At 45.7% G+C, this 24,136-nt stretch overlaps 1 protein-coding gene across 1 annotated transcript in view; it reads right to left on the bottom strand.

Moving 5' to 3' along the window:
• LOC111978102 (sorting nexin-29) overlaps nt 1-24,136 on the bottom strand; it is a 186,852-nt gene that overhangs the window by 70,477 nt on the left and 92,239 nt on the right. The window contains 1 exon segment of the mRNA XM_024007911.2: nt 10,968-11,074. Within this exon segment, the coding sequence (XP_023863679.2) occupies nt 10,968-11,074 (107 nt within the window).

Below are 24,136 nucleotides of genomic sequence, written 5' to 3'. Positions count from 1 at the left end.
CATCTAAAAGTGTAACATCGCCTTTGTTCATATTTCCATGAAAGCTGTACACCACCAGTGTACAAATAATTGTATTATGTATTGTTGTAATATCATTGATTTATGTGACTGTTTTCTGTGACACTGATACTAATTGCTGATAGTAATCTCTTTGTCAAAAGGTCGCTGTCCTTTCCAGCAGTATATGCCCAGCAAGCCAGCAAAGTGTGGCATCAAGATACGGGTGGCCTGTGACGCACAATCCAGCTACGCTCGGAAGATGCAAGTCTACACGGGGAAGCCGACCAGTGGAGGCCCGGAGAAGAACCAGGGGATGCGGGTTGTGCTTGATGTGACAGATGGACTGAGGGGGCACAATGTCACYTGTGACAATTTCTTCACCTCTTATGAACTCAGCCAGCAGCTCCTGAAGAGGAAGATCACCATGGTTGGCACAGTTAGAAAGAACAAGCCTGATCTCCCCCTGCAATCCTCGCAACAAGGGGGAGAGAGGCCTTCTCATCAAAGTTTGCCTTCACCCCCACCACATCTAGTTTCTTACCTCCCAAAGAGGAACAAGAATGTGGTCCTCCTGAGCAAAATGCACAAAACGGCTGAGATCAGTGATCGAGAGGACAGGAAGCCAGCCATCATCCTGGACTACAACCACAACAAAGGAGGCGTGGACAACCTGGACAATGGGATTGGAACTTACAGCTGCAGGAGGATGACTGCCCGCTGGCCCCTGGTCATCTTCCATAACATCAATGATGTGTCCTCATACAACACCTTCGTGATATGGAACAAGATCAACCCTACCTGGATGCCTGATAAGCGGAACAAGAGGAGGGTGTTCCTGGAGCAGCTGGGAAAGGCACTTGTAACCCCACACATTCAAAGAAGGGAGTGCCTCCCCACACAGTAGCATCTGCTGTGTTTGTGAAAACTGTTCAGAAGGCTGAATCTTGTCCTGATTCACCTGCAGCTGGGGCAGGCAAGAGGAGATGCCAATTCTGCCCCCCCCAAGAAGGACTGTTAAACAAATACTATGTGCTGCACATGAGAAATACATCTGCAAAGTCCATGCACACACACTTGCATACTGTCCTACATGTGCTAATTAGAGTTGATTGATTTATGTTCACGTTTTTGTTTTGTATCTATTATGCTATTTATTGTTGTTTATACACCTTGTGGGTGGGGGCAATGGTTCAAAAAATGGGAGAAGACTAGTACTTTATAGTTGAATTCCTTATTGTACAGTATATAACAATATCACTATGTTGCCCAAAAAGTTCAAGACTGTTATTGTTTCCCTTCAATAAAATGCATTCAAAACTACTTCCTGCACATTTCTGCTACTTTCTTAGGCTATACAGGTGCTATCTCTTGCTAAAAATTGTTTATACCTATGCAGTACCTTTAGCAATAATAATAATAATAAACCTCTACTTTAATAAGGAAAACAATTATGACAGGTGTGTTGTAATAAAAATGAGTGGTGTCCACTGTTTAAATGCAGTCTTTCTGCATTGTGAAGAGGGAAAACCCAGATATTCAAAGTTTGTGATGAATGACAGGTTGTTTCTTCATGCAAAATAGATTTGGGGTTTAAAATTCAATTAAGCTGCTTTATTTTAGGGGTTTAGTGAAGGAGGGTCATTTGTTTTACCCTTAGGACAGGGGGAGTATACAGAATGTTAAGACTACACAAGGGTTAAATGCAGTGGTGGGAAAAGTAATCAATTGTCATACTTGAGTGAAATTAAAAAGTWAAAWTTTTACAAATGCAGTATTCGTTCTTCGTGAGTCCGCCAGATCAGAGGCAGTAGGGATGACAATACGTTATATTGATAGGTGTGAATTAGACCATATTGCTGTCCTGCCTGAGCATTCAAAATGTAACAAGCACTTTTGGGTGTCAAGGAAAATGTATGGGAGTAAAAAGTACATGTTTTCTTAAGTAATGTTATGGTGTAAAAGTTGTCAAAAAAATAAATAAATGTAAGGTAAAGTACAGATATTTTTACACCACTGCACGTGCAAGCACACCCTAAAGCCTTAAAAGAAGCCAAACAAATAAAAAGGTTGGTGGAAATATGCACTGAGTGTACAAAACATTAGGAACACCATGACAGACTGACCAGGTGAATCCATGTGAAAAATATGATCCATTATTGATGTCACTTGTTAAATCCACTTCAATCAGTGTAGATGAAGGGGAGGAGTCAGGTTAAAGAAGGATTTGTAAGCCTTGAGACAATTGAGACATGGATTGTGTATGTGTGCCATTCAGAGGGCGAATGTAGGGCTGGGCAGTATACCGTATTTTACTATATACCGGTATTGATGCACAGACCGGTTTGGGTTTTTACTTTACCTTCTATAACGGTATTTTAATGTTTAGTTTGTTAAATGTGATATGCAGTGTGTAACATCCATTTTTATAGTTTACTCCGTTACTTGAGTGATCCCTCTCCACTCTCTCTCTCCATGTAGCTTTCCACACAGACCTAGCCCCGCCCCCTGTCACTCAACTTGCTTGACCACAACTTGCTTTCAGTCTGCATGGTCAATGCAACACATGCAAAAATGTTGATGTTTCTTAATATAAATCCACAATTAGTTCGTGTTTCTTACATCTGCAAGTAGCTAGTTTGTATTTTCTTAGCAAGTTGGGCCAAAATCGTGTTAGCCACTAATGCTAATCGCTAGTTAGCTGGCTAGCTAGCCTGTAAATGTACTGAATCAGAGCGAATGTAGCTAGCTAATACGGCCTGATAATAACAGGGATGGTGCAACCTAAATCAGCATGTTGTTTGTGCAACAGTATCTTCTAAATAAAAAAGGAATACGTGAAGCATGACTATGTTAGCTACATGAAGTAGTTAAGAGAAAACATTAAATGCAGCCAAAGGTTATAGGGTCCTCCAGGAAACACTGACCATCACTTTGGTTCCTACCCTGTCACAATTACTCCTCCCTGGCATTTTCATTTGTTGTCATGTTAAACAAACAACACTGTATTCAAAGTGCCCACTATTATATTCTAACTATATAATTAGAATAATCATTATATTTCCATGATTCCAACAGTTCACCCAAGTGTTTTGCTCTAAACCACAATTGCAACATTTGGTAAGAAATTAGGCCTAAATTGCTTGCCCATATCGTGCAGCCCTACGTGGCAGTGTGGAACTTATCTACAATGAGTGCAGGAAATGCAGAAATTGAGGAAAATGCTGAAAAGTATTTTAGGTTGAAGTTGAATTGAACAGTATAAAACAATCAGAATGGAGAAGGAACCATTGAAATCATTTAGAATACATGTGTTTCCACCCTGAGGTCACGCACTACTCATAAAGAAAATGTAGAACTTTTATTATTCAAAAACATAATACTGTCAAATACCGTAAATAAAAAATAAAAAATACTGTGATATTATATTTTCTCAATATCGCAAACCCGTAGGTGAATGTGCAAAACAAAAGATTTAAGTGCCTTTGAACAGTAGTAGGTGCCAGGCGCACTGGTTTGAGTATGTCAAGAACTGCAACGCTGCTGGGTTTTTCAGGATCAACAGTTTCCCGTGTGTATCAAGAATGGCCCACCACCCAAAGGACATCCAGCCAACTTGACACAACTGTGGGAAGCATTGGAGTCAACATGAGCCAGCATCCCTGTGGAATGCTTCAACACCTTGTAGAGTCCATGCCCGACGAATTTAGGCGTTTTCTTTTTTGGGGGGGGGTGCAACTCAATATTAGGAAGGTGTTCCTAATGTTTTGTACACTCAGTGTAATTGGCTATTCTAAGCACTAAGGTTACAATAGTATATATGAACATTGTTTTCACAGAAAAGTTACATTTTTTGGTATCTGGAAGTGTGACCTGTCAGATGCAATGAAACTCTCATGTTCTACGACTGAGTGGAATTTCTTTGAATTGTTCAGAATTAAATTCTGTCACTCAAACTGAAATGTTATATCCTGTGGGGTGTGGTCAATTCCCAAATTCTGAAATAAGCACAACAGTGACATGCACACACATACACGACTCAGCTGGCATTTGGAAAAGGCCAGGCTGGGTACCATCAGTACCGACAGCGAGGTCCAACACAGCCGCGTCACCTTTGACAGCCTCCCTGTGGGGAACACTGAATAACACATCAGAAAGGTTCCTAGCTACCACCTCTGAACAACAAAACTCACTGATAGACCCAGTCGGTATTAGTTCATAGAAAGAAATCCATCAATTGAAATAAATTCATTAGGCCCTAATTTATGGATTTCACATGAATGAGCAGGTGCGCAGCCATGGGTTGGCCTGGGAGGGCACAGGCCCACGAACACACAGCCTCCTTTTCCCTACGTGGGAGCATTGCAAACCGTAGGTGGGGATTTGTGACCTAGCTATATTGAACTACTGAACAACACAGCAGCTTTTCGGCATGTTTTGTTATTTCGGAATAACTACAAATCAGAGTGTAGAATATGAGACCATTCCAGAACATCAGATAATTCAGCAACACTCCATCCATTCATCACCTCTTTATTTGTGCTGTAACTTTCAAATAGGACATTAAAAAAGAGAYAATTKATTTGAAGCGTGAAGGAAACCAGTTAATTCTCATTGAGAGGGAGATACGTTTTTACTCCGAGGCCGTGCCGGCTGACTTGCACATAGAGGTGTATTTCCAGCCCACCACAGCCATGTGCTAGGCTAGCACTCCCAATGTGGTTAAAAGGCAAGGAGTTCACACATGGCTGACAACACTTCCAACCTCAAAACCCACAATGCAGCACTGGTCAGGAAGAAAGGACCAAGTCACTGCATTCATTCATTCAATGTTTTGTTTAACTGGGTTTGAATTTAGAAACATTGTCATTGTGCTTGTGTATTTCAGCTCTTTCCTTCAAAACTCTCAGAAATAGCAATGAATCTTATTGAAAGCAGAGTTAGTTTAGGTTTATGGTAAGTTCTATTGGACCTACAAACTAACTTAACAGTAAAGTTTCCTGGCCCAGGCACTCTCTGCTTGTGACAGTTCTATATGGCATCGTTGTGATGCAGGTGATACTGACAGTTCTCTTCTCCTTTCGCCTACACCCTCATTCCCTTTCTGCCACCCTCCCTCTCTTCCTCCCCTCGCCCACCCCCTCCTCCCTCTCTCTCTTCCTCCCCTCTCTCTCTCGCTCTTCCTTCCTCCCTCCCTCCCTCCCCTCTCTCTTCCTCCCTTCTCCCTCGCTCCTCCTTCTCCTCGCTCCTCTCCCCTCCTCTATCTCTCTTCCTCCCCTATCTCTTCCTCCCCTAGTCTTCGCCTCTCTCCCACTCTTCCCTCCCTCCCTCCTCTCTCTCTCTCCTCCCTCCCTCCCACTCTTCCTACCTCCTCTCGCCTCTCTCTCCCTTCCCGCTCAGCTTCTCTCTCCGTTCCTCCTCTCTCTCTCTTCTCCCCTCCAACCTCTCTCTTCTCCCCTCCAACCTCTCTCTTCCTCTCTCTCCTCGCCTCCCTCCCGCTCTCCTACCTACCTCCTCTCGCTCTCTCTCCCTCCCTCCGTCCTCTTCCATTCCTCCATCTCTCTCCTCCCCTCCCTCCTCTCCCTCCATCCTTCTCTCTCTCTTCTTCCGCCCCTCCTCCCCCTCTCTTTCCTCCCCCTCCCCTCTAGCTCTTCCTCCCCTCCCTCTCACTCTTCCTCAACTCCACTCCTCCCACTCTCTCCTCCCCTCCCTTTCGCCTCCCTCCCTCTCCTTGTCTCCTCTTCTCCCCGTCTCTTCTTTCCTCCTCGCCACACCCTGCCTCCCTCTCTTGCCCTTCCCTCCCTCTCTCCTCCCCTCTCTCTTCTCTCTTCCTGCCCATCCCTCCTCCCTCTCTCCCCCTCCCTCCGTCTTCCTTCCCTCCGCTCCTCCTCCCCCTCCTCTCCTTCTTCCTACCCTCCTCTCTCCCCCCCCCCTCTCTCTTTCCGCCCATCCCTCCCTCTCTTGCCACTCCCCCTCTCTCTCCCTCCTCTCTCTTCCGCCCCTCCCTCTCTTCCGCCTCTCTCTCTCTTTCCGCCCCTCCTCCCTCTCTCTTTCCTCCCTCCTTCTCTCTCTCCGCCTATTCTCTCTCCCGCCCATCCCCCCTCCCTCTCTCTTCCGCCCCTCCTCTCCCCCCGGCCATCCATACCTCTCTTTCCCCGCCCATCCCTCTCTCTCCCCCTCCCTCTCCCATCTCTCTCTCTCTTCTGCCATCCCCCTCCCTCCTCTCTGCTCCCTTCCTACCCTCCTCTCTCTTCTCCCCTCCCCTCTCTTCCTCCCCCTCTCTCTTCCTTCCTACCTCCCTCTCTCTTCCTCCCTCTCTTCCTCCCCTCTCTCTCTTTCCGCCCCTCCTCTCTCGCTCTCTCTATCTTTCATCCCTCCCCTCTCTCTCCTCCCCTCTCTCTCTCCCCCCTCCCTCTCGCTCTCTCTATCTTCACTCCCCTCCCCCTCTCTCTCCCCTCCTCTCTATCCTCCCTCTTCCCTCCCCCTCCCTCTCTCTGCCCTCCCCAATCTCTCTCCTCTTCTGCCCATCCCTCCCTCCCCTCCCCCTCCCTCCCCATCTCTCTCTCTTTCTGCCCATCCCTCCTCCCTCCCTCTCTCTTCCTTCCTACCCTCGCTCTCTCTTCTCCCCTCTCTTCCTCCCCCCTCTCTCTTCCTTCCTACCCTCCCTCTCTCTTCCTCCCCCTCTCTCTCTCTTTCCGCCCTCCCTCTCTCGCTCTTCTATCTTCATCCCCTCCCCTCTCTCTCCCTCTCTCTCTCTTTCCCCCTCCCTCTCTCGCTCTCTCTATCTTCATCCCTCCCCTCTCTCTCCCTCCCTCTCTATCCCTCCCTCTCTCTCCCTCCCCCTCCCCCTCTCTCCTCCCCATCTCTCTCTCTCTTCTGCCATCCTCCTTCCCTCCTCTCCTTTCTCCTCCCCCCTCTCTCTTCCCTCCCCTCTCTTCCTCCCCCTCTCTCTTCTTTCCGCCCTCCCTCTCTCGCTCTCTTATCTTCATCCCCTCCCCCTCTCTATCCCTCCTCTCTCCCCTCCTCTCTCTCGCTCCCGCCCTCCCTCTCCTCTTTCTCCCCTCTCTCTTCCTTCCTACCCTCCTCCTCTCTTCCTCCCCCCTCTCTCTTCTTCCGCCCTCCCTCTCTCGCTCTCTCTATCTTCATCCTCCCCCTCTCTCTCCTCCCTCTCTCTCTTCCCGCCCCTCCCTCTCTCGCTCTCTCTATCTTCATCCCCTCCCTCTCTCTCCCTCCCTCTCTATCCCCCCTCTCTCTCCCTCCCCTCCCCTCCCTCTCTCTCCCATCTCTTCTCTCTTTCTGCCATCCATACCTCCCTCCTCCTCTCTTCCTTCCTACCCTCCCTCTCTCTTCTCCCCCTTCTTCTCCCCCTCTCTCTCTTTCCGCCCCTCCCTCTCTCGCTCTCTCTATCTTCATCCCCTCCCCTCTCATCCCCTCCCTCTCTCCCCTCCTTCTCCTCGCTCCCCCCTCCCTCCTCTCTTCCTCCCCTCCGCCCTCTCTTCCCTCCCTCCTCTCTCTCTTCCGCCCCTCCCTCTCTCGCTCTTCTACTCATCCCCTCCCTCCCTCTCTATCCCTCCCTTCTCCCTCCCCTCCCTTCTCTCTCCCTCCCATTCTTCTCTCTCTCTTCTGCCATCCCTCCTCCCCTCTCTCTCTCCCCCTCCTCCCCATCTCTCTCTCTCTTCTGCCCATCCCCTCCTCCCTCTCTCTCTTCCTTCCTACCTCCTCTCTCTTCCTCCCTCTCTTCCTCCCCCCTCTCTCTTCCTTCCTACCCTCCCTCTCTCTTCCTCCCCTCTCTTCCTCCCCCTTCTCTTTCCGCCCCTCCCTCTCTCGCTCTCTCTCTTCTCATCCTCCCCCTCTCTCTCCCTCCTTCCTCCTCTCCTTTCCGCCCCTCCCTCTCCTCGCTCTCTCTATCTTCATCCCCCTCCCCTCTCTCTCCCCTCCCTCTCTATCCCCCTCTCTCTCCCTCCCCCTCCTCCCTCTCTCTCCCCATCTCTCTCTCTCTTCTGCCCATCCCTACCTCCCTCCCCTTCTCTCTTCCTTCCTACCCTCCCTCTCTCTTCCTCCCCCCTCTTCCTCCCCCTCTCTCTCTTTCCGCCCTCCCTCTCTCGCTCTCTCTATCTTCATCCCCTCCCCTCTCTATCCCTCCTCTCTTCCCCTCCTTCTCTCTCGCTCCCGCGCCTCCCCTCTCTTCCTCCCCTCCCGCCTCTCTTCCCTCCCTCCTCTCTCTCTCCCGCCCTCCTCCCTCTCTCGCTCTCTCTATCTTCATCCCCTCCCTCCCTCTCTATCCCTCCCTCTCCCTCCCCTCCCTCCTCTCCCTCCCATCTCTCTCTCTCTTCTGCCCATCCCTCCTCCCTCCCTCTCTCTCCCCTCCCTCCCCATCTCTCTCTCTCTTCTGCCCATCCCTCCCTCCCTCCCTCTCTCTTCCTTCCTACCCTCCCTCTCTCTTCCTCCCCTCTTCTTCCTCCCCCCTCTCTCTTCCTTCCTACCCTCCTCTCTCTTCCTCCCCTCTCTTCCTCCCCCCTCTCTCTCTTTCCGCCCCTCCCTCTCTCGCTCTCTCTATCTTCATCCCCCCCCCTCTCTCTCCCTCCCTCTCTCTCTTCCGCCCTCCCTCTCTCGCTCTCTCTATCTTCATCCCCTCCCCCTCTCTCTCCCTCCCCCTCCCCTCCCTCTCTCTCCCCATCTCTTCTCTCTCTTCTGCCCATCCCTACCTCCCTCCCTCTCTCTTCCTTCCTACCCTCCCTCTCTCTTCCCTCCCCTCTCTCTCCTCCCCCTCTCTCTCTTCCGCCCCTCCCTTCTCGCTCTCTCTATCTTCATCCCCTCCCCTCTCTATCCCTCCTCTCCTCCCCCCTTCTCTCTCGCTCCGCCCTCCCTCTTCTCTTCCTCCCTCCCGCCCTCTCTTCCCTCCTCCTTCTCTCTCTTCCGCCCCTCCCTCTCTCGCTCTCTCTATCTTCATCCCCTCCCTCCCTCTCCCCCTCCCTCTCTCTCCTCCATCCCTCCCTCTTCCTCCCCCTCTCTCTTCTCCCCCGCCCTCCCTCTCTTCCTCCCCGCCCTCTTCTTTCTCTTCCTCCGCCGCCCTCTTTCTCTCCTCCCGCTCCCTCCTCCCGCCCTCCTCTTCCTCCCGCCCTCTCTCTCTCCCTCTTACCCTCCCCCTTTCTCTTCCTCCCTCCCACCCTTCCCTCCCTCCCTCGCTCTCTGTCCATCCCGCCCTCCATCTCTACCTTCCATCCTATCTTCCTCCCCTCCCTCTCGCTCTCTTTTCCTCCCCTCACTCCCTCCCGCTCTCTTTTCCTCCCCTCACTCCCTCTTCCTCCACTCTCTCCCCAGGATGTGCTGATGCTGAGCTGGGAGTACCATCCCAAGCAGAAACGGCCACCATAGCTGACCTGCTATCTAACACAAGTAATTGGATGTGAAACGAGTCTAAAGAGAGAGCGGAGAGAAGCGGAAAGAGGAGACGACAGGCTTAGCTTTCCCTCAGAGGAGGGAGGAAGATAGGGGAGAGATTGGTGTCAGTGCCTGGGTGCACACAGTCCCTCTCTCACTTTACCCAGAAATCACTACAAACAGGAAGTGACCCGGGTGGGGGTGGGGGGGGCACACCACATGCTGAGCTGTTCACTCCACTCAGATGGGCACACAAACACACACATAGGCAATTTGTTGGGCCTTATTTAATCCATCCTTCTTATTAATTTTTAAGATCAATATATGAGTGGAGCATGTTTCCAGGCTGCTATTATTGTGAGTCTTTTCTAAACTAAACAGAAAGAAAGACTTAATAATTGTTGTGGTGTTTCTGCTGCTGGATAATTAATATGAGAGAGAGACAGAGACATACAGAGAGAGAGAGAGAGAGAGAGAGGGATAGAGAATGAGAGAGAGAGAGAGATAGAGAGAGAGAGAGACAGAGCGAGAGAGGCAGAGACAGACAGAGAGAGAAAGACAGAGAGAGAGAGAGAGAAAACACATCAAAAGATCCAGAGATCCCAAAGGAGTCTCCGACCCATATCACATTGTTATCACATACACATCTCTCCTCCACAAAACCATTAATACATCCCATAATAGTACCTTACAATAAGTCTGGTTAGAAAGACTTTAGATTATACAGGTGGTTATTCCATATCCAATTCTATACCATTTCACTGTGGCCACAGTGGAATGTAAAACCCATTGTCAATAGCAACAGACAACAGCACTAGCTAACCATCTGCATGTTTCTACAACTTCAGAGAGAGCATAAACAGGCAAACCAGTTGGTAACATCAACAAATGTACTGTCTACTCTGCTTAGGGAAGCCCTATTGAGACCGACAAGCAAGTAAATATRGCATCAATAAGACAGTTCAGAAATAAGTGAAAAAATAGCAGAATTATTTATTATAAAATAAATATAAAACACTTCGGAATAATTGATGGAAAACCTCATTGGAATAGAGGAGGGCGGTGTTTTTTCAGTTATTTTTCTGTCATTGTCACTCAGCTCAGAGTGTCACACTGTCGGTTGGTCATTAGTTACTGTACCAAGCATGCCAAGAACTCCCAGAACCACCCACTCCCTGTCTCTGTCTCTGAGTGACTGAGGCTAGATCACCATGTGTAACAACAGAGTTGGAACTGTGCATCAGCTACCTACAAAACTCCATGGCTCTGTTGAAATACTTAACAAATCCTCTCYAAGTAATTACTGAGTGATCTGACCAGGCTGGATTGGTGAAATCAATCTTCTTGCTTCACTGATCAGTGATGACTGTGTAGATAGTTTAAACTTTTATTAGTCGTATGTACAGGATACAAATGGTATACACCATCCAACGACATGCTTACAGTACTTCCAGTTTCCTTCTCGAAAATGCAACAACAATAATAAATAATAAAAGACAAAATGACGAACATAAAGTAAATGCAGCCATCTCAGCTCCCTAAGTAGTGGTAGGGGTAAGACTGAGTCAGACAGTAACAGTAGTACCCACCTCTATGAGTTTGCGTTCGTAGCTGGCAGCCAGCTCCTCCACATCCCCCATAGACCTGCTCTGAGGGGCCAGAGTAGAACCATCCCAGTTCCTCACCATGGGGAGAGCTGGAGGAGGAGGTGGGGAGAGAAGCACACAGTTACTTGGGGAACAATAATAATACTTTTGTGGGTGCTGATATTTGTCCTGTTCCACACATGTACAATTGTGTTTTATATGCAATTAGGGTTAAGTGCCTTGCTTAAGGGCACAGAAAGATCTTTCACCTTGTCGCCAGTTTGAATCCCAGAGCCGACCTTTCAGTAACTGGCCCAATGCTCTAACCGATAGCCTAACTGCCAGCCAACATAATGATCAATATTAATAATGTGTTTGATATGCCTGGGGCAACAAACACACATACACCATTATCATTTGAATATTATGCAGAGGAGTATTGTCTTGTCGGTAGTTAAAGTAAGAGCCGTTTTTTCACACAGTTTTAATTGTCTGTTGGAGGTATGGGCCAAATAGCAGAGGGGTTACTTCCTGAAAAGTTTTAAAAAAGCATCTTCTCTAAGGTATCAAACCCGCTGTATCTACCAGGAGACGTAAACAAGTAAACATTGGCATTATGACAACCATTTTCTCTAATTACTGTCTTTTGCACCAATATTCACGTAAAAAATGTTTTATTTTGTTTCTCAAAACTCAAACTGCCACACTGCTTGGCTCTCCCACACACTCCCAAAACGGTGGTTCATCACTACTAGTTCTAGCTGGCTGAAGTCATCAATACTGAGCTTACAGCGATTCCACATCAGCTATTAACATGGTGTAATCTAGTTATAGGAGGGAGAACAACAGAAGTTAGACTTGGAGGAGCAGAGGCTCCTACAGGGGAAGATGGATCATTTCTCCTCACTGCAAACTGGATTAATACCTTTATATCAGGTCCCACACTAGGTTAGATAACACACTCAAAAGTAAGGCAGAAACACACACACAGCACTGAGGCGACAAAGACGGAGAGAGAAATCTCTCTCCACATAGTCAAGCACACACACGTGCGTGCATATATGATCACACAAACACAAATGTCTCAGAAAATAAAAAATTATAATCCACATAGGCCAAAATATATAGGATTAAGGCCACATTGTGTACAGTGCGTTCAGAAAGTATTCAGACCCCTTGACTTTTTACATATTTTCTTAGGTTACAGCCTTATTCTGAAATGGATTAAATTGTTTGTTTTCTTCTCATCAATCCACACACGATACCCCATAATGACAAAGCAAAAACAGTTTAGATGGGTTTTCTAAGGCCAGACAAAATTCATTCACTGTTTAATGGAATTTCCCCCCAGAAAGTGAGGCGAGTGAGCAAAAAAAACAAACATATATTAAGTGGATAAGCACTAACAGTACTTGACCACATTGTCCTACAGTAGGAACMTATGCAGGCTCTAGGCCTAATGTGAGCTTCAAGAGTATTATTCCATGCAAAAACCMACACTATTTTTCTTAAAAAGAACACAGATGTTACAATGTAGTTATAACCATGAGAAATGAAACACAATGGGAAGTATAACTTGTGACAGTTTCTTTATTCCTGATTTAAAAAAAAATCTCTGATAAAAATTAAGAACAGCTTCACAAGACACCATAYCTAAAGTCGGCCGTGTGCAGTAAATCACCTACTGGGTGTCAACAAACAACGATTCAACATGTAGAATCGTCTGGAAATGAAAATTACAGCCAATGTTCTGTGGTCAGAAGTAATAGCACAATCACCTGCTGCTTTTTACTGTTCAACAGCACGGTCTGTTTTGCCCTTTATTTGTTGTTTATTCTGGTCTCCAGGGTGTTCTTTTCTTTTTTAGATTTATTGGAGCTCTCGTAATGAACTGCTTTCCTTCTTGCTAACACACTGGGCACATTGGCCGGACATGTTGGAATTGTTGTTTGAGCCTCACCACRTCTTCACCCTCAAGAACGTCTGGACATCCACAATGGACACACACATCTGGGAATGACACTGTGATTGCTGAGTAATACTGCATCTCCACTTGCATTCCACAGGTTAGCCCCTTGAAAGTAACTATCTGCTCGTGATATGGATTGTCTTCTTGGAAAAGCTCTGAAACACATGTAAAAACGTTCTCATCCACAACCCTCTCCTCAGGAAACGCAAGGGTGGCCTGGCAAGGGATTAAATCCATGGCTAGTGCCCCCCACATAGACAGGGGAAAACCCAGTGCTGACCTTGGGAGACATGAGGGCCAGAACATGGCTAACGAACGGAATGTTTTCTTCTCAAGATTTGAATCAGACAACTTGGTGTCTGAGGTAAAACAAATGGAAGCATCATTACAAATGTTTGAGAGAGTTGTTGTGAAACAGTCTGATGTTTTGAAGTTGTTCAGGGAATGTAACACATACAAAAGCCCAGGCCCAGACAAAATAAGTGGACATGTGTTAAAGCACTGTGCTGAACAATTGGCTGGTGTTTTTACAGACATTTTCTAATCCTCACTCGACCAGCAACACGTGCCAGTATTGTGGAAAAACTCAATAATTATACCAATTCCTAAAGCATCTAGTCCCTCTGTGCTGAATGACTACCGCCCTGTCGCCTGGACATCCTTAGTAATGAAATGCCTTGAGAAAATTGTGAAAAGTCATATTCTCAGCGCCACCCAGAAGCTCCTCGATCCATTTCAGTTTGCCTATCAGCACAGTAGAGGAGTTGATGTTGCCATTCTTACCCTCCTTAACATGGTCTACAGACATCTAYAGGGTGCCAAATCCCATGTTAGGGTTCTGTTTGTTGACTTTTCTTCTGCCTTCAACACAATCCAGCCCTACATTCTGGCACAGAGACTCGTTCGGGGGGCTGGCTTTGTGGCTGTTGGACTTCCTGAGCCAACGCTCATAGCGAGTCAAAATAGGTCCCCACGTGTCAGACATACGCAATATCAACACAGGCTCTCCTCAGGGATGTGTTTTGTCCCCACTCCTGTACATCTTTTACACTAATAGTTGTACTAGTTCCCATCCTGACAGACACCTCGTTAAGTTCGCTGATGACGCGAGCCTGTTGCATGATGACGAGGAACATTGTGGCCCGGTACTAGATGACTTTGTAGAGCGGTGTGAGGAATCACACTTGGTCCTCAATACCAACAAGACCAAAGAGATGTGCATAGACTTCAGGAAGTGTACTACACCTACCTCTGCAACATCTATCAGAGGTCAGAATATACAGTAGAGATTGTAGAGGAATATAAATACCTGGGTGTCCTCTTGGACAATAACCTTCAGTGGAATAAATTTACAGACCTGATCTACAAAAAGAGCCAACAGAGACTGTACTTTCTCAAAAAGCTGGGATCTTTTAAGATAGACTGTACTATACTATTTCTGTTTTACAAATCTTTCATTGAGAGTATTTTAACTTTTTTTTTTGTTTGTTGGTTTGGCAATGCCACTGTCAGCCAGAGAAATATGCTGAGAAGGATTATCACCACAGCAAGCAAGGTACTTGGAGTCAAACAGACAGGCCTGGATGAGATCTTTAAGGTCAGGGCCCTCCGCAAGGCTCACAAAATCATTTTAGACCCAAGCCACCCCCTGTACCCTGACTTTGAACTACTCCCCTCTGGGCGCAGGTATAGGGCACCCCTCAGCAAGAAAAACACAACTAGACAATCATTTGTGCCAGGTGTCAAATCCCTCCTAAATAGCTCGGGCTAATGTTCCTATCGACTCAGTAAGGCCAGCAAGCTAGTCTTTAAAAAAWWWTTTTTTATTGGTATGTAACTGTTATGAAAGTTGTATTGTCAATTTTGTTTTGTATTTAAACGCCACTTTAAACGTGTACATGACACTGCAACAAAATTTCCCCATGGGGACAATAAAATCAGTAAGTAAGTAAGTAATGCGTAGAACTGTTCTTCTTTAGACAGCTTGCTTTTGGTTTCTCAAATTACAAACAGCACAGGAATTAAATCATCAACGTGTATTGATCACATTTTTACTAACGCTGCAGATATTTGCTTTAAAGGAGTATCCAAATCCATAGGATGTGGTGATCACAATATAATAGCCATATCTAGGAAAACCAAAGTTCCAAAAGGCTGGGCCTAATATAGTGTATAAYAGGTCATACAAMAKGTTTTGTAGTGATTCATATGTTGATGATGTAAAGAYTATTTGCTGGTCTGTGGTGTGTAATGAGGAGCAACCAGACGCTYCACTTGACGCATTTATGAAACTACTTATTCCAGTTACTAATAAGCACGCACCCATTAAGAAAATGACTGTAAAAACTGTTAAATCCCCTTGGATTGATGAGGAATTGAAAAATGGTATGGTTGAGAGGGATGAGGCAAAAAGTTACAGCAATTAAGTCTGGCAGCCCAACTGATTGGCAAACATACTGCAAATTAAGAAATCATGTGACTATACTAAATAAAAAGAAACTACACTATGAAACAAAGATAAATTATATAAAGAATGATAGTAAAAAGCTTTGCGGCACCTTTTGGGGGAGAAAGCCAACGCAGCTCCATTCATTTATTGATTCAGATGGCTCATTCATCAAAGCCCACTGATATTGCAAACTACTTTAATGACTTTTTCATTGGCAAGATTAGCAAACTTAGGGATGACATGCCAGCAACAAACGCTGACACAAAACATCCAAGTATATCGGACCAAATTATGAAAGACAAGAATTGTACTTTTGAAATCAGTAAAGTCAGTGTGGAAGAGGTGAAAAAAGTATTGTTGTCTATCAACAATGACAAGCCACCAGGGTCTGACAATTTAGATGGAAAATTACTGAGGATAATAGCGGACGATATTGCCACTCCTATTTGCCACATCTTCAATTTAAGCCTACTAGAGAGTGTATGCCCTCAGGCCTGGAGGGAAGCTAAAGTCATTCTGCTACCAACCAAATAGTAAAGCCTCATTTACTGGCTCAAATAGCCGACCAATCAGCCTGCTACCAACCCTTAGTAAACTTCTGGAAAAAAATGTGTTCGACCAGATATAATGCTATTTTACAGTAAACAAATTAACAACAGAATTTCAGCATGCTTATAGGGAAGGACACTCAACAAGCACAGCACTTACACAAATGACTGATGATTGGCTGAGAGAAACTGATGATAAAATGATTGTGGGGGCTGTCTTGTTAGACTTCAGTGCAAATTTTGACATTATTGATCATAGTCTGCTGCTGGAAAAACTTGTGTCATGGCTTTACACCCCCTGCTATAATGTGGATAAAGAGTTACTTGTCTAACAGAACACAGAGGGTGTTCTTTAATGGAAGCCTATCAAATATAATCCAGTTAAAATCAGGAATTCCCCAGGGTAGCTGTTTAGGCCCCTTGCCTTTTCCAATTTTTACTAACGACATGCCACTGACTTTGAGTAAAGCCAGAGTTTCTATGTATGCGGATGACTCAAACTATACACATCAGCTACAACAGCGACTGAAATGACTGCAACACTCAACAAAGAGCTGCAGTTAGTTTCAGAGTGGGTGGCAAGGAATAAGCCCTAAACATTTCTAAAACTAAAAGCATTGTATTTGGAACAAAACACTCACTAAACCCTAAACCTCAACTAAATCTTGTAATAAATAATGTGGAAATTGAGCAAGTTGAGATGACTAAACTGCTTGGAGTAACACTAGATTGTAAACTGTCATGGCCAAAACATATTGATGCAGTAGTAGCTAAGATGGGGAGAAGTCTGTCTATAATAAAGTGATGCTCTGCCTTCTTAACAACACTATCAACAAAGCAGGTCCTACAGGCCCTAGTTTTGTTGCACCTTGACTACTGTTCAGTCGTGTGGCTGGTACCACAAAAAAGGACTTAGGAAAATTGCAATTGACTCAGAACAGGGCAGCTGGCCCTTGGGTGTACACAGAGAGCTAATGTAAAAAATATGCATGTCAATCTCTCCTGGCTCAAAGTGGAGGAGAGATTGACTTCATGACTACTTTTATTTATGAGAGGTATTGACATGTTGAATGCACCGAGCTGTCTGTCTAAACTACAGGTACACAGCTCGGACACCCATGCATACCCCACAAGACATGCCACAAGTGTCACGATCGTCGTATGGAATGAACCAAGGCGCAGCGTGGTATGCGTACATTCTCTTTTAATGAATGAACACTGAAAGATGTTAAATAAATAAATCAACGAACGAAACGTGAAGCTAATCAAATAGTGCTGACAGGCAACTAAACATAAACAAGATCCCACAAACACAAATGAAGAAATGGCTACCTAAATATGATCCCCAATCAGAGACAACGATAAACAGCTGCCTCTGATTGGGAACCATATCAGGCCACCATAGAAATACAAAACACCTAGATGACCCACCCAAGTCACTATCACACCCCAACCAACACAGAGAATAAACAGCTTACTATGATCAGGGCGTGACAACAAGAGGTCTCTTCACAGTCCCCAAGTCCAGAACAGACTATGGGAGGCACACAGTACTACATAGAGCCATGACTACATGGAACTCTATTCTACATCAAGTAACTGACGCAAGCAGTAAAATAGATTTAAAAAACAGATATAAAAAAAACACCTTATGGAACAGCGGGGACTCTGAAGCAACACAAACATTAGCACAGACACACACACACACACACACACACACACACACACACACACACACACACACACACACACACACACACACACACACACACACACATTAATTTAGTAGTGTAGATGTGGTAGTGGTGGAGTAGGGGCCTGAGGGCACACAGTGTGTTGTGAAATCTGTGAATGTACTGTAATGTTTTAAAATTGTATAAACTGCCTTTATTTTGCTGGACCTCAGGAAGAGTAGCTGTTGCTTTGGTAGCAGCTAATGGGGATCCATAATAAATACAAATACAAAAAATACATTCAACACAGTTGATGGTCGCTCTCACCTTTCCACTGACGATGGCAGCACTCCTCTTTACATGTTCTATATTTGGTGTCAGAGAAGGCCTATCCCTGTCAGTGGTGTCCAAGCTGTACAGATTAGAGGTCGACCGATTAATCGGAATGGCCGATTAATTAGGGCCGATTTCAAGTTTTCATAACAATCGGAAATCGGTGTCCGATTGAAAAAAAAAAAAAAKCTTTATTACCTTTACACCTTTATTTTAATGAAGGTGATGATGATATTACTAGATATTATCTAGCGTGTCCTGCGTTGCATATAATCTGACTGAGCATACAAGTATCTAAGTATCTGACTGAGCGGTGGTAGGCAGAAGCAGGCGCGTAAACATTCATTCAAACAGCACTTTAGTGCGTTTTGCCAGCAGCTCTTCGTTGTGCGTCAAGCATTGCGCTGTTTATGACTTCAAGCCTATCAACTCCCGAGATGAGGCTGGTGTAACCGAAGTGAAATGGCTGGCTAGTTAGCGCGCGCTAATAGCGTTTCAAACGTCACTCGCTTTGAGCCTGTGGCTGTTTCCCTTGCTCTGCATGGGTAACGCTGCTTCGAGGGTGGCTGTTGTCGTTGTGTTCCTGGTTCGAGCCCAGGGATGAGCGAGGAGAGGGACGGAAGCTATACTGTTACACTGGCAATACTAAAGTGCCTATAAGAGCATCCAATAGTCAAAGGTTAATGAAATACAAATTGTATAGAGGGAAATAGTCCTATAATTCCTATACTATCCAGTACAGTACTGACACTGTTAAGCATTTCGCTACACCCACAATAACACCTGCTAAACATGTGTATGTGACAAATAAAATGAGACTTTAATTTGATGTACTTCTATGTGTGTTCCTTTCCACTTCAGGCGCTCAAACTGGCATACTATTTTCAAAAGCCTCTTTCATATCTGGTTGTTTGGTGGCTGTTTCACGTAGGCTTGTCATTGTGCTACACTTCTTCACACGCTTCTCATTTGATTCTTCCATCTTCTTCCTAGCCAGGGCTGTTCCCTGAAGCCCCAAGTTTAGAAGGGAAATAACTCTCTCGGCAGGGTTGGCCAGGCTGGCTGTCACCTGGTGCTGTTCTACAGGCAATAAGCATGTCAAGGTCRAGTTGAACAAACAGGAGTGTGTGGCATGCTTGAACAGAGGCATATGTGGTTCTGTGGTCTGGCCCACCACCATGAATGATCAAGATTTACTTGTTGAGAAAGACATCTTCACTGTAGTTTTCTCCTCTGAGAATGCTGAGATTTTCAACTGTGTGTCGAAGGGGGATGGATGGCTGGAAAATCTTGTCCTTGACAGTGACATGAACTTTCCCATCATAGAATGAACTAGATGGAGATGCTGGGATCAACATGACAGATGGTACTGATGTGGTAATCATGGTCGGCAGCTGCTAGAACTGGCCCACTCACAGGAGCAACGCTTGGATGTCTGCCTCTGTTACACGTCCCTATAGGCTGGCCAGGTTCTCCGACAGGGATGATTGCCTTATCATCCACACATAACATTTCACATGCAAGCAAACTGTTTAATGTAGTTCCACTGTACTGTAACAAACTTTGAATCTTGATGTCCCTTTCTTATCACCCGAGACTGGATCATGAACTTGAGGTCAAACCTTCCTGTGTACTGGAGAGCAGACATGGACCATAGATTCTTGGGTGTAAACTGCAGTCTTGGATACTGTATTGATGGGATTTTAGTTTCTGGTGGAAGCCACTTTTCCACCATGTCACGCAAGTCCTCAACTGAAATAGCAAAAGGTAAATACAAGTACTCCCCATGTCTGTGATCATTGACCTGAACTGTGTATTCGATAAAATACTTGTGGTTTGCCATTCAGCTTCCTTATATCATCCAGCAAAGTACATTGCCAGTGGCACGCACACACTTTGTGCAGATCAGCAGCTCCACAATATTGTGATTGACTGTCTCCAAGGTGGGGGCTTTTCGTGGCAGCCAGACGAGACAATCAAAGGGTGTGGAGAAAAGAAAGGCAGGGCATCCGTTAGACAGTAATTCAACTTTGTGGTTTTAGTTTTTGGTTGAATTTGACGAGAAATCGGCCTAATCTGTCCTAATAGTGATAAAGGGCCGTGTGTGTCTGGTCGGATGGGCAGACATTCTCCCCCCCACACACGATGCCTCCGTCAGTAAAACTGCTGCTACAAACCAATTTACCTCAGCTCAGAGTTTCTCCTTCACTTGGATTTCTGTTCTCTGTCACGGCAATAGGGTCTTAATAAAACAGCAGAGTATAGTGAATAGCTAAGTGTGTGTGCGTGCGCACGGGCACAAATGTTAAAAGAAATTCGGAAGGCAGCTGGTCTGTAATAACTGAATTAACGAGGGCGCGTCTCCGATGGTGTGTCTGCGAGGGCGTGTGTGATATTGATATATTTTTTTATTTAACTAGGCAAGTCAGTTACGAACAAATTCTTATTTGCAATGACGACCTACCCCGGCCAAACCCAGACGACGCTGGGCCAATTGTGCGCCGCCCTATGGGACTCCCAATCACGGCCGGATGTGATGCAGCCTGGATTTGAACCAGGGACTGCAGTGATGCCTCTTGCACTGAGACGCAGTGCCTTAGACCGCTGCGGCCCTCGGGAGCCCCAAGAACATAACTGATATAAGAGTTATGTTCTGAGACAGGCGGGTTCTTAAATAATGAGAGAAGACAGAAGGAGCAGGACATCCATCAAACATTATAGAAAACTAACAGATCCCCTAGGATCCCTATAGGGAGGTTCTAAACTAGACAGAAAGCCCCAGCTGTGTGTGGTGTTTGTGTGTAAGGTTTCCATGGAAAGGCTCTCTAGCTGTGATTCCTCCAGCTGTAAGTGTTAACCAGTCGAAGCTGTCAAGCCGGAGAGGGTAAATAATATATATCCAGTATCTATTTTTTCCCACAAAAGGTTTGTCCTTGTCTTTCGGCGCTAAACATTCAGGAAAATGTTTGTGTTCTTTATGAGTAATGAAGTGGAGTCTATTATGAAGGTAATGGCCGTCAGAAATCCCTTTTCTTTTGACAATGTTTTCACTTTCACTCTGTTCTGCACCACAGGCAGTGGGTGTAGTGTTCAATGGAAAAATGTATTACTACCATCGTCAGTGGCAATTTCTACATGTTCTCTAAGAATCACTCAATAAGAGCATTGGGGGCCAACACACAAACCTACACACACACACACAGATCCATCCACAGGGGAGGCTAGGTTAATTAACATGGTAATCAAAGCAATCTCCTTTCATAGTCCCATCACACACTCTGCTTCCTGTATCGCTCCTCCAGATAACTCTCTGTGTGTTTAGTTTTTTGAATCGGTCCATCAGAGTGAGACTGTGTCTGCACTGATGGCCCCGAATTACAAGAGCAGGCGAATCTGATCCGCATGCATGAAAATACACACACACACACAAACCAACTTTGTCCTATTCCGTTAAAACAACAACCCATGAGTGAATGTGTTGAAATCACCACTTAACATGCTCTGATGACATCAATCAAACTGTTTGGCTGACCAGTGTATACTGATAAGCTACGTCAGGTGAGACAGGACTTCTAACGGAGTTGAAACTGAGTCCATATCATAGCTATGCTAACACATAAAAAACACTGTCAAAGCTACAGAGGATTTTTATTGGTACAGCTTTTTCAAGGGGTTGTACACTACATGACCAAAAGTATGTGGCCACCTGTTCGTTGAATATCTCATTCCAAAATCATAGGCATTAATATGTAAACTCAGCAAAAAAAGAAACGTCCCTTTTTCAGGACCCTGTCTTTCAAAGATAATTTGTAAAAATCCAAATAACTTCACAGATCTTCATTGTAAAGGGTGTAAACACTGTTTCCCATGCTTGTTCAATGAACCATAAACAATTAATGAACATGCACATGTGGAACGGTCGTTAAGGCACTAACAGCTTACAGACGGTAGGCAATTAAGGTCAGTTATGAAAACCTAGGACACTAAAGAGGCCTTTCTACTAACTCAGAAAAACACCAAAAGAAAGATGCCCAGGGTCCCTGCTCATCTGCATGAACGTGCCTTTGGCATGCTGCAAGGAGGCATGAGGACGTGACTTAGGGCAATAAATTGCAATGTCCGTACTGTGAGACGCCTAGACAGCGCTACAGGGACACAGGACGGACAGCTGATCGTCCTCGCAGTGGCAGACCACGTGTAACAACACCTGCACAGGATCGGTACATCCGAAAATCACACCTGCGGGACAGGTACAGTATGGCAACAACTGCCCGAGTTACACCAGGAACGCACAATCCCTCCATCAGTGCTCAGACTGTCTGCAATAGGCTGAGAGAGGCTGGACTGAGGGCTTGTAGGCCTGTTGTCTGGTGAGGACCTGCCTTACATCACCGGCAACAATGTCGTCTATGGGCACAAACCCACCATCGCTGGACCAGACTGACGAGTCGCGGTTTTGTCTCACCGGGGGTGATGGTCGGATTCGTGTTTATCGTCGAAGGAATGAGCGTTACACCGAGGCCTGTACTCTGGAGCGGGATCGATTTGGAGGTAGAGGGTCCGTCATGGTCTGGGGCGGTGTGTCACAGCATCATCGGACTGAGCTTGTCATTGCAGGCACTCTCAACGCTGTGTGTTACAGGGAAGAAATCCTCCTCCCTCCTGTGGTACCCTTCCTGCAGGCTCATCCTGACATGACCCTCCAGCATGACAATGCCATCAGCCATCCTGCTCGTTCTGTGCATGATTTCCTGCAAGATAGGAATGTTAGTGTTCTGCCATGGCCAGCGAAGAGCCCGGATCTCAATCCCATTGAGCACGTCTGGGACCTGTTGGATCGGAGGGTGAGGGCTAGGGCCATTCACCCCAGAAATGTCTGGGAACTTGCAGGTGCCTTGGTGGAAGAGTGGGGTAACATCTCTCAGCAAGAAATGGCAACCCTGGTGCAGTCCATGAGGAGGAGATGCAATGCAGTACTTAATGCAGCTGGTGGCCACACCAGATACTGACTGTTACTTTTGATTTTGACCCCCCCCTTTGTTCAGGGACACATTATTCCATTTATGTTAGTCACAGGACGTTTCTTTTTTTTGCTGAGTTTAGTTAGTTCCCCTTTGCTGCTAAAACAGCCTCCACTCTTCTGAGAAGGCTTTCCACTAGATGTTGAAACATTGCTGCGGGGACTTGTTTCCATTCAGCCACAAGAGCATTAGTGAGGTCGGGCATTGATGTTGGGCAATTAGGCCTGGCTCTCAGTCTGAGTTCCAGTTCATCCCAAAGGTGTTTGATYGGGTTGAGGTCAGGGCTCTGTGCAGGCCAATCAAGTTCTTCCACACCGATCTTGACAAACCATTTCTGTATGGACCTCGCTTTGTGCACGGGGTGTCCACATACACTATAATATATACAAAAGTATCTTACCAACTACTACTGTATTTGGACCTCCCCAAACATCCTGTTTACTTCTACAGTACATTATCATGTCTATTGTTTATCATACAGCATCATCAGTGTGTTTCACCGTTATAACTCCAGAGAGGCTTCTTAGCTTGAGAGATGATAAGGGATTGATAAATCAGGAAATCTGGTTTGACATGTCCATTTAAATCCTTTTTTAAATCCACTTCACAATGGCCTATGAACATTAAAGTCATCAAAGACATGACCATGATGAACTATGTTACCTTTTGTAATGATATCTTAAAAAATAAGGAAACTTAACAATTAAGTAACGCTAATGCTTAAAATGATCATAAAAAATCTAATGAACTACAGGTCATATTCACTCAGAATGTGGTCTTTGGACTCATCACAAGAATCCCTAAAGAGTTTGAGAAAATAAGGTTGATGGATTCAAAGATGGCCACTCTATACCAGTAGATACGCCAGAGAGGCTTCAACTCCAGAGAAGTTTCAACTCCAGAGAAGTTTCAACTCCAGAGAAGTTTCAACTCCAGAGGGGCAGGATGAATCAGAGGGAAGAACAAGTGAAGGATAAAATAAAAAAATTCACTGCAATTTCAAAGCCCTTCTCATGTTCAGTTATCCCCCCACACAAATATACACACACACCAACACACACACACACACGTTCAGTCAGTCAACCCAGGAACGTCAAATGTCCTGGGAAAATGTGTATTTTGACAAGGGTATCTCACAAGCAATCACTCCCCATTTACAGAGGAGTGCATCAGGGTGTG

The sequence above is a fragment of the Salvelinus sp. IW2-2015 genome, linkage group LG18 (assembly GCF_002910315.2).
Source record: "Salvelinus sp. IW2-2015 linkage group LG18, ASM291031v2, whole genome shotgun sequence".
NCBI lineage: Eukaryota > Metazoa > Chordata > Actinopteri > Salmoniformes > Salmonidae > Salvelinus > Salvelinus sp. IW2-2015.
The sequence above is the reverse complement of the archived record's forward strand: the minus strand, read 5'-3'. Positions and strand labels throughout refer to the sequence as shown.